This window comes from Gavia stellata, chromosome 3, assembly GCF_030936135.1.
Source record: "Gavia stellata isolate bGavSte3 chromosome 3, bGavSte3.hap2, whole genome shotgun sequence".
NCBI lineage: Eukaryota > Metazoa > Chordata > Aves > Gaviiformes > Gaviidae > Gavia > Gavia stellata.
Genome location: NC_082596.1, coordinates 44,280,700 through 44,292,304, shown reverse-complemented (window position 1 = coordinate 44,292,304; position 11,605 = coordinate 44,280,700). Strand labels below are relative to the sequence as shown.

Below are 11,605 nucleotides of genomic sequence, written 5' to 3'. Positions count from 1 at the left end.
TCCCTGTTCTGAGACTGCAATGTGCTTCTTTTTGAAAATGAAAAATACAAATAAATTACATAAAACAGATATCAAGACATTTACAATTCCAGTCACTACCAGTTCCGTTCTCATCTGGACCTGAGACAACTGCTTTAATCTGCTCTTTCTCAATCTTCACAATCAGCTCTCCAGTACTAATTGGTACAATTAGCCCCTGTTTCCCTAGCCTAATCACTAAATCAGGAGCAACCCAGCCAGCTTCCTAAAAAACAACAAACACACAATCATGCAAAATCAGCCAGAAAGAGCTTGGACAGAAGAATGTGGTAACCATAAAAGGCAGAAACAACAAGAAAGAAAGGACAAAACTATCTTCCACTTTCACCTCTATTACACAGAAAATTCTTTTGATGGGCAGTGGACACCAAATCAAAGGTGTTAATGAGGAAAAAAAACCCTGAAAAACAACTGATTGGGCAGAAAAATGAATGAAGTAGTAATATGAGTAAATAGCTCACTAACACATAGCAGACAGCTCCCAGCTGCATCATACACAACCTCTGAGAGCAGTTCTCTTTGCCTTTGCAGCAGTCAAAAAAATCTCTGTCAACGTAGCTCCTGTCCTGTGGAATAATATAATCAAACCCAGCTGGCATGAATTAATACTGGTTTGGATTTTTCCCCCACACTAGACAACTCCTTTATCCAAATCTCCATGACCTCTGCTCCTATCTCAAATCAGTCAAAATTGTGAACACACATACTGACAGAAGTAGCATGGCTATATTTACTGCAATTCTCAACAAAACCATGCTAAACCAGAATGAAAGTTCATTTGTGAATAGAATTCATTTATCATAGAAACAAAGTTGTATACTGTAGTCCTTTAGATTGCTCAGTTTTAATGCATGCTAACTTTACAGACTCTAATTGTTTCACAAGGAACCATTTCTCTTTATATCGTATTTGATTTACATTTTTATTTCCTAACAAAAGATACATTGAAAGACTTGTATGGGACCAATGCATGAACAGTAGGTTTTTACAGTTCCAGTTAATTTCATGGTGCAGCAAGCCCGTATAGTAAGTAAGTGACTAAGTGCTTAGTATACCTAGCCGTATCTTGCAGAGTTACATTAATGCAACTCACATATTGAAGATGAACTCCTAAAGTAAAGAGAGAAAAAGGTCCTGGTTTCTGATATGAATCCTGCTTTTCTGAGTTTCTGTGTCTCAATCACTGGCAACTCCCATATTATATACTATAGAAAAGAGCATTTTTAGTATATCTTAAATTAGTGCAGATGTATGCTATCAATCTTCTTGCTACAGAAATAAGATCTCTGGCACCTGTTTTCTGACTCCTAGAACTCCTTCTCCCTGTAAAATGTGACATGCATCACTATGACAGTTTTAATGCTGGTTGGATTTATTGTGGCTTTTTTTTTTTTTTTTGATGCCATATACTAAACATTTCTCATTTATTTAGTTAGAGAAATAACCAAAGAAGTGACAACACCCAGCATACTGATAAAGTCTGAGATTATCCTATAGAGTTATATCCTCCTTTTGAGTTGTCAAACTATATAACATTGCTAGTAAATACAGAAATAATCTTGGCAGCTTTTGGATGTAGGATAGAAATCAATTTGAAATATATATTCTAAGAAATGAAATCTAATTTTTCACCCATTGCTATTCAGCTTCTGTGCTCCATCAGTCCAGTTAAAGTCTAGGGATAAAATATGAATATAAAAATGTAATTAATTATTAGGCTTCTCTTTATCACTGCATAAAACTTAAAAGGAATATTTTTTTTCTGCTTCACTCTTAGAGATTTCCTTCCTACATAATTAACCCTTGAAGCTGTTTCCATAAAAAGGGACCAGTTACAAGAGAGGAAAATAATGAGAATAAGTAAATCACTGTAAGGATTCTATCAGTCAGATCAGAAATCCACAGCATTTTGAACATAACTGCATTAATAATGATCACATTATGCACATAATCTTGCTGTAAACATCACCTTTCAGCTCTGTTGAATGATTTGTCCAGCCATGAGTTGCTCACCAGATAGTCTGTGCTCTCTCAAAGGAAATTCCTCTTCTACAGAGCATTGATAGAAAGCATCATTTTTGGTCAAGGTTTGATATGCAATTGTATCAAAAATGTGTAGTTTCCTCTAAAATTCTTATTTTTTTTATTACTGTGTAATCTGTTGGGATAGGTTTGATTTCAAAGGCTTAAAATAAGAATTGAACATGGTAGAATCACAGAATAATTTAGGTTAGAGGGACTTCTGAAGATCACCTAACCCAATTCCCTGCTCAAAGCAGTGCCAACTTCAAAATTAGATCAGGTTATTCAATACCATGTCCGGTTGAATTCTGAACATCTCTAGGGATGCAGAGATGTTCAGAAGTTCAATTATCCTCACAGTGAATAATTTTGTTCCTTACATCTGGTCAGATTTTACCTTGCTGCAATTTGCAACTGTTGTCACTCATCCTATTGTTTTGCAACTGGAAGAAGTTTTTGACTCTGTCTTCTCCAGAAGCCACGTTTAGATGGCTGGAGACAGCAATTAGATTCCCCCAGCCTCCAGGCCTTCTCTTCTCCAGGCAGAACAAATCCAGTTCCCTCAACATCTCCTCACCTGTAACGTGCTCCAGCCTCCTAACCACCTCAATAACCCTCCACTGCACTTAGCTGCAGTTTCTCAATGCCCTTTCTTCTAGCAGAGAGCCCAAATTGTGTGGTATCACAACTGCCAAAAAAAGGAGAATAACTGCTTCCCTTGACCTGCTGACTACACACTTGCTGACACAGTGCAGGACATGGTTAGCCTTCGTTGTTGCAAGGGCTCTCTGCTCACTGACGTTCATCTTGTTCTCTACCAGGTACTCTAGATCCTTTTCTGCAGAACTGCTCCCTAGTGAGGCAGTGCCCAACCTCTGCTCTTGCATCTGTTTTTTCCATCTCAGACACATGAATTTTTTACCTTCTAGAAGTTAACATGGTTTCTGTCCGCTGCCCTGCCTTCCAGCATACTGACCACCCTCCCCAATTTGGTAACAGCTGTGAACTTTTCTGGGGGTGTGCCCCATCCCATCATTTGGGTCCCTAAAGAAGACACTAGAAAGTATCCGCCCCGGTCTGACCCCTGAAAAATGCTACTAATAACGGACCACCAATTAGATGTTCAATTGCTGACTGCTACTCTTTGAGTCCACCTATTCAATATAGTTGTGTTGAAGGCTTTGTTAAAAGCCCAGGTAAACACCACCCACCATTGTCTCCTCATCCACTGAGTCAGTCATCTCATACCAGAAGGCAACCAGGTTGGTCGGGCATGATTTGCCTTTGGAGAATCAATGGTGGTTGCTCCAAAACACTTTCTTGTTCTTCATGATCCTGGAAATGGCTTCCAGGAGGATTTCTCCCAGAGTCTTTCCAGGGACTGAGGTGTGGCAGACCTGTCTGTAGTTCCTTGGATTGTCTTCCTTGCCATTTCTGCAAGAGATGCCTTTTGCAGTCACCAGAGGTCTTCCCCAGTGACCATGAGTAGACAGTCACAGATTTTATTTATTTAGGTTATCTACTATATTACTACAATAAGCACACACTATGGCTGAGATCCTCCAATAACATCTCTACATAAAAATATTTCTGCCTGTTTAGAATACCAGAAAGTGAATTGTAGTCATTTTTTTCCTGTACTGGTGCTATTATGGTGTTGCTCAATGTCTGTGTTCTCTTTTGTTTGAACTATGCCATGGCTGATCTTAAAACAAAGCTGAAATATTATGAAAAGTTTCAGTAGACGTCAGCAGAAATTCCTGTTTCAGTAGGATTTCTGAGAGAACAAAACAATTCTAAAACAGAGGAATGTCACAAAGCTTCTCCAGAGAAACATATGTGAAAACAATTAAAACTAGCTGAATCAGTTTTGTCATGATTAAATTTGCATTTTCTAATTGGGATTACTTGGGTAGATAAAAAGGGAAAGAGGGGGGTCATGGTACTATCTGCACTAAAACACTGGAAATAAAAGGCCAAATGAAAAGATGGTCACCAGGAGTTTTGATCACATTCAAAATTAAAAATGTAATTCTTAAAGAACGTTTCCAAAGCTATATTCCCTTTGGGGCAACTGTGCCTAAGTCTTTAGGTCAGAAAGCATGACTCAAATGCTAGCTTCTAATAGATTTCATAGCGAAGGTGATATTTTAATTCTTTGGCTTGTGAAAGTATAAAGTACGCAGAAAGGGGATCAAAACTCTATGATAAGCCTGCAGCATAGTACTTACGTCATTTTCATGGGAGTACACAGGTGTGTAAACACCTTTTCTTCCCAAATGTTTCTGTAGAGGAAGTCAAGAACCACTGTACAGGGGTACTCTGTACGGTGAAGTGTTATTTGCTATATCCTGTAGCTAGTAGTATATAATAAAGTAAGACAGAGGACTAGAAAGCATCATCACAATGAAGCAAAGCTACTTTTCTTTGCTTGTACCTTTTAAATCTAATTTTATTTATTTGTTTTCTAGCTATTTACTCATTAATTTATTTGCTTGGATTTTCATATTTGTGATACGCTGCTAATCTAGGTAATTACACATCAGGGTATGGGACAATCAGAGCCAAAGAACTGTGTTTATCTCTCACTCCATGGCGTTAGCTCAGAGATATTAAACAATTTATCACCGTTATCACAGCGTGAAGGAGCGAAAGTGTCGGGCGGAGGTAGAGGAAGTCCCGTGCCTGCATTCTGCTTCAGCTCGGTACCCACACCCCGTGAAACACGCCTGTTCGTGGCGAGATGAGCAGCATCACCTGACAGCCAGGCGCTTCCCACGCCCCGCACCGCCGGCGGCCCCCGGGACCGGGCAGGCGGTGGATGCTGAGCTCTCAGACCCGGCACGACAAGCAGATGCCACCCAGAGCTGGGATTTCTCTCCCCTTTGCTGCGCTGCGATACCCCGCTGCCGTCAGGAGCTGGGACTTCAGGCAATTGCACAAATCTCTTTCCAGTGGTCCGGCTCCCGACTTTTAAACCATCTTCTCTGCGGTTCGTGTTACCTACCTGTTGCTACCTAGATCGAGACGGGCACGCACTTAACTCTCAGGATCAAGCAAAGAAGCGGCACCGGCAACCCCGCCTGCACGGAGCCGGGACCCGCATCCCACCCCCCGCTCCCGCGCCCCTCCGGGAGCCCCGCCACCGCAGCCAGCCTGGCAGAGGTCAGTGCATCCTTCTTCCTCTTCCAAAGGGCTCGGCCCCGTCGGGAAGGGGGGTGTCTTGCGTTTTGGGGAGCATCCCAAAGACACCGGCTCCCCCCGAGGGCAGGAGTCCCGCGGCCCGCCCCTGCCGCCCTCCCCGTCGCCTCTGGGCGCCTCTGGGCGCCGGGGAGGGGCGGCGGCCGGGGCAGACCGCTGGGTTCCCAGGTGAGCGCTGCCACCTTGGGGTGGTCACTTCGGGGGAGTCCGAGGCTGGGCGCTGACCCCACATTGTGCCCATCGGTGCAGGAGGAGGGAAGGGGCAGCCGGTGGGGGACCATCTCCACTTTGGGGGGATGGCGGGACCCTTTACTGCTGGCTCAGCCCTCGGTGATCTCCCCTTGCTCCCGGCAGGCCAGCGGTGGGCAGCATACGTGAAACCTTAGTGGCTGGATACACCGAAGGAGACAGGCTTGAGAAGAGCAGGGATCTTGCCTTTCTTCCCCCACTTCCAAGTTGTTCCTACCACCAGTGGGCCTGGCCACCCTCTCCTGTGGCCATGGAGAAATCCTCCCTCCCGGAGAGCAATTCCTCATGTGCGGATGGGCCCACGGACTGCGCCAGCAGAGGGGATGGGGGGTTGAATATGTCTGCTCCCCCAGTGAGCCCCAGCTTCTACATCACGGTGCCTGTCGTCTACTCTATCATCTGTGCCGTGGGGCTGACAGGCAACACCGCTGTCATCTATGTAATCCTTAGAGCCCCAAAGATGAAAACAGTCACCAACATCTTCATCCTCAACCTTGCCATTGCTGACGAGCTCTTTACCTTGGTGCTACCCATCAACATTGCTGACTACCTGCTCCTGCAGTGGCCCTTTGGAGAGTTCATGTGCAAGCTCATCATCTCCATAGACCAGTACAACACCTTCTCCAGCATCTACTTCCTCACTGTCATGAGCATTGACCGCTACCTAGTTGTGGTGGCCACCACCAAGTCCAGGAAGATGTCCTACCGCACCTACCGAGCAGCCAAGATTGTGAGCCTCTGCGTCTGGTCCTTCGTCACAGTCATCATCCTGCCTTTCACTGTCTTTGCTAAGATACACAAGGAGCAGGGGCGCTCCCAGTGCGTCTTCGTGTTCCCCCACCCTGAGAGTGTGTGGTGGAAAGGCAGTCGGATCTACACCCTTATTTTAGGCTTTGCCATCCCAGTGTCCACCATATGCATCCTCTACACCACCATGCTGTGCAGATTGAGACGTGTGCACCTCCATAGCAATGCAAAAGCCCTGGACAAAGCCAAAAAAAAAGTTACGTTGATGGTTGTTGTTATCTTGGCTGTGTGCCTGCTCTGCTGGACGCCCTATCACCTTAGCACAGTGGTGGCCCTCACCACAGACATCCCGCAAACTCCACTGATCATTGGGATTTCCTATTTCATCACTAGCTTGAGTTATGCCAACAGCTGCTTCAACCCTTTCCTGTATGCCTTTCTGGATGACAGTTTCCGGAGGAGCTTTCGCAAACTGATAGATTGCAGAAACACCTCATAGAGCCAACCCTCTGTGCCCTCCTGTGTCCCTCTCACTGTCATCTGCTCTTCCTGGGTGACTCCAGCCCGGAGAGTGCTTTCTCTCCAGCCTCCTTGCGACAGCTAACAGGGCTTCAGACACCCAAGACACAAACTGGGGACAGGTAGAGTATTCTCAACTTTCCTGCACTCATTTCCTCAGCACTGCTCTCCATCCCTTGCCCTGATTTTTTTTTTTTTAATCCTTTCTCTCTAATGTGCTTTCTGTCCTAGGTTTGTAGCTCACAGAGCTGGAGCAGGTCCCTTTTCCCTTTTTAAAGGTATCACTTTTTGCACTCAAGCCACACGACTGTCTCTATTACTGGTGATTCGTGAAGCCCAATAAAGGTGTGTTATTGAGTGTCTTGCTTAATGATTCCTCAGCCTCTTTCATAGCCACAGGACCTGCTTACAAAAAGTCTTGCAAACTTAGCAATATAGAAAAAGGCACAGCTCCAAAGCATAAGGAATAAACCAAGGTATTGAGCTCATTTCGTTTCAGCAGGGACTGAGATAAGGTAGTCAAAATCTTTGAGAGCAGGCAAGAGAGACCTCAGTCTGGCTTTAAGGAAGAAAGAGCAAGCCCTCTCTAGTGAATAAAATACACAGATACGGGTTTGGAACCACTTGCTGTGGAAAATAGCCAAACAGTGTACTTGGTAGCTGTAGTTTGTAAAATTTTCAGCTGTTGTTTGCACCAGAAGTGGTGTTTACTTTTTTGTTCATCAGTTCATCATATGTTTATGGGCAATCTCCTTGCACATACGGATATTTTTTTTTTTTTTTTTTTTTTTGGGCCTAGAAAACAGAATCAGAAGGTATTTTCAGAACAAGTTAGCTTTTAAGGGTTTGAAAAGGACTTGCTAAGACCTGGGGAATATTCTGACTTCTTCCTTACAAATCATAAATAACATATGCAGCGGTTAGGTTACTTCTAACAGTCTCTCACACGCTTGTGCTCTGCTTGCCGGTGACATTTATTAATACTTCTCTTAAGAAGGACAAAGGAAGTAAAAAAACCCCAAAAGTTTAGCTTAATTTTATATGGAGGAGGGGGGAGAGGGTCAATAATGAAAGTTTCACTAGAATTCACCTGTCCAAACATCGCACGAGGAGGCTTTTTCCTCTTCTCTCCTCTTTTAGCCCTTTAAGGAAAATGGAAAAAATGTGGAAGACTGGGAAAATACCTGCAGTCACTTAACATTTCTCATCTTAGTGGTCTTCCCTGTTCTTCCCTGCAGTAGATGCCAAATCAGCATAACATAAATTTTGTTACATATTTCCCCCTCCACTGAATACAGATATAGGGAAATGCAGTTAAAGAATTGCATTTTCACTTACACAGGAAAGGATGATAGGTTTCAGGAGGTGCATGAGGATTCATGTGGCACATGCTCAGGTTCGCAGGTGCCTCCTGAGAGCCCTTGCACCAGGTGCCTTCCCCCTGCTGCAGTTTCGTTTGCTAAATCCTTCCAAAGAAACTCCAAATAAAAATTTTACTTGCAGATTTTAGCCATTATACAAACCCTGGTACATTATAATGCCATATAACTGGGTTGATGATTAAACCATTTCTCCTTATAAGCCATTAATATTCTCTGAGACAGTCAGTGCTAATTTCAACACCCAGTCTAGCTGTCATGGAAATGAAAAGATTTCTTTGGGGGACAACAGTGTCTAACTCTTCTTCGCTGGAGGGTGTATGATTGACTTCCATCAGACACAGAAGCTGGCCTTTGAAAGAGGAAGCCCAGAAGATTTTGAGTACCCTGTTCCACATCACGTACAAGAGTGCTGCAGGAACTGGTGTCCCTCACTTCATCTTTCTGCCTGAAACAAAAGGTAATTAACTTTTCCCACCAACTGCCTGCTGTTTCAGCTGGGCTTGTAAATTGTAATGATGTTTCTCTGTGGTCAGTCACTTGCTGTGGAGAAAGATGTTACACTGTGTGGGCCAAGTAGCAAAGTCTGTCTCCATTTGGGCTGCTAATCTATACACCGCCTCTCTTGTATCTTTAAGCCATCATGTCCACAACAACATTACTTGTGTAAAGACTGCATACAGTTTTAAAAATGAATAGTATTATTCTCAGAAAAGGCATTTTCAAGATCACTGTCCTTTTGTTGCTTTGCTGGTCCTTCCCTGTAGACTGAAGAATGCCGGTGAAATATGATTCTCTGTCCAAGAGTCACCTTAGAGAGTGGCACAGATTTGAGCATTGCTCCTGATAGCGACTACCTGAACATTTTGATCAAGATGCTATGCAGCCACGTTTGTCTCATCACCTGTCAGGGCTTCTATTTACCCCAGAAATGTTATTGACACTTAAGTAGCTTTACTGTGCTTCTGCAAAACCTAGCCTGTACCTGTACATCAAATGCATCTCTGAGATGCTCTATTGATATTAACAGTAGATTATAAGAACAGTCTGATTTGTATTTCATGATTATCTAGTTTTGAATACCAAAATTTTAACTGTTTCTGAACAATATAATCTGGTTCAAGATTTTTAAAATCCCTGACAAACAGACCAACAACTTTCTAATCTAGATCAATGTAAAGAGATTTCTTTCAAATCTTCCTATTTCTTAGGGAATAGGAAAGCATTTTAAAGTATGCCCTTCCTCGTACTCAGTGTCTCATCCCTTTGTCTTCCCCATACTCAATTCCTGTTGTCCATAGGGAAAAATATGAGAAGTGCTATCCATTACAAAATTTCATTTCAAAGTATCTTGTGCTGCTTGTCTTTTTTGTATCAGAAACATAAAAATGCAAACAGAAGATCACCTGTGGTAAACACAATCCTTCCCTAAAATCTTTCTCATTCTGAAGCTACATCTTACCCATTCTTCATAGTAGGATAAATATCTGCGAAGAATTCAATGTTTCTCACACCTGGAGTTTTCCCATGGTTGTTAATCACAGAATAGGCTGAGACTTCACCAACAGCCCAGTTCTGATGCGGGTCCTCAGCTCAAATTCATGCATTGGGCAGGACTCCCCTTGCATGGCTGTACCGTCTTCAGTGTCCATGACATGTCTTGGAGGTGGAACTGGAGCCTGTCCTGCTGTAAGCATTGCAGATAGGCTTTTATGTGTAGGATGAGCCTGGACAGCCTGGGGAGGGTGCTGAGTGGTGAGTAAGGCCCCCTCTGATCTTGCACAACTTCAGCATTAAAACAGGCATACATATTTCTTCTTCCATCATATGCCTTTTTTGTTTGGGAAACAGAACATTCTGGGGAGTCCAAATGTGACCAAAACCAGCATTCAGCAGGAGAGGGAGAGGTTTGATCTTCAACACTGCTGGTCAGCAAAGACAACCTGGTGCTCTGTAGAAGCTAAACTTTGGCTCCCAGAGCAAAAATAGAGGATAATATGTCAACAAATTTTCTCCCCTTAAACATTCCTACTTCTATTCCAGAGGCGGGATTTATGCTCCTGTTCAGCCCATGCTTAACCAGCTATAATGAAATTTAACAGTGTCACATCTTGAGACAGTATAGTTGCTGTAAGGAAGAAGTATTTTATATATATGAAAATGAGTAAAATAAAAATAAACCCATTTTCCCCATAGCACAACTGTAACCTGCACCTGATATTCCAGATGTTAGATATAGACTTTCAGGAGGAAACAGAGAAAATAGTAAAAGAGATTAGATAATTAAATATAATAGAATTAAAATTTTTTTAAAAGGTGGAATTTTTTCATGGTATTGAAGTGGGAGTGAGAGAAGTTGCCATCAGGCCATCACTACCCTGCGTGATGGAAGTTGCTTTGGATCCACAGTTAATCCGTTTCATAAACAAAAGCAAAGTAACTGACCCCATTATGTTATAACTTTTACTCTCAAGTGTACCTGCGTTTCCAGATGGAAGCAAATCCAGGATGACCTGCAGATCCAGGTGGGCAGTGGCACCGTCAGTGTGGGTATGAGCTTCCCAAGAAAATATAGCTTATACTTCTGCAAAGAAAACTATGCAGCGAGTAACAAGGCAGACAACACCCGACCTGCTACAGCCTACTACTTTATCTAACAGCTACTACTTTATAGGCTCCCTGGTAGGCCAGGCAGTCCAGGAATGAAAGGCTAAGCCTTCTCCTGATTGAGACATCCTGACCACAAATAACTGGCCCCTGTGCTGAGGCTCACAGCCATGCACACAGCTGCCCAAGCCATTTTCCCCACTGTGGTGCATACAGGCCACCACATCTGCAGCTTGCAGGTTTGGTTTGCCTCCAAGTGCTGCAGAGCAGATCATCCTGCTCTGGTCCACTCTGCCGTGCAGTTGGGGCACAGCTGCAGGTACCTGTGCATAAGTAGAGCCAGTCCCACAGAGGCATCCTCTGACTACTTGTGTCTTATCCTCACCCTCTTTGTATCTCCCTGACTGGTGTTAAACCCAGCATTTTGACATGTTGGCCGCTGCCTAAAAGCATGCAGCAAGTTTTGTGTGGATGTGTGATTTTTTGGGGGGAGCAAGATGGAAGGAGTAGACAGGCCTGTATTCTCAGGACTGTGATTAGTTGGAGTACCAGGATGATACACCTGTATAATACCAGGTGCCTTGCTCTGCGGAGAGCAGGGATGGGCAAAGTTCTGGGACACAGAAGGGGCTGAGCCTCTGATGCAGCAGAAGCACGAAGGATGTCAAACAGGCATCTCCACTAACAGTCTCAAGCACAGAGCCCAGGCGCTCCAGTAATTGACAGCGACCTGTAAAGTGGAGATATTCAAAGTATTATCACTTACACTGATAACAGGCAACCCACACATGGAAATTGAGAAAAGAAGATAACCAGTACAGGCCATAAAACTAATCAGGTAC

General features: G+C 43.6%; 1 protein-coding gene across 1 annotated transcript; it reads left to right on the top strand.

Annotated features, from left to right (window-relative positions):
- Positions 1-5,761: 5,761 nt before the first annotated feature.
- On the top strand, positions 5,762-6,757 carry NPBWR1 (neuropeptides B and W receptor 1). Its single transcript, XM_009820484.2, has one exon. It carries the CDS (start codon positions 5,762-5,764, stop codon positions 6,755-6,757), a length of 996 nt encoding a protein of 331 aa, XP_009818786.2.
- The last annotated feature ends 4,848 nt before the right edge of the window (positions 6,758-11,605 follow it).

Excerpts from the sequence above, each read along its gene's own strand:
- NPBWR1 (XM_009820484.2), top strand. The coding sequence starts at position 5,762 with ATGGAGAAATCCTCCCTCCCGGAGAGCAATTCCTCATGTGCGGATGGG.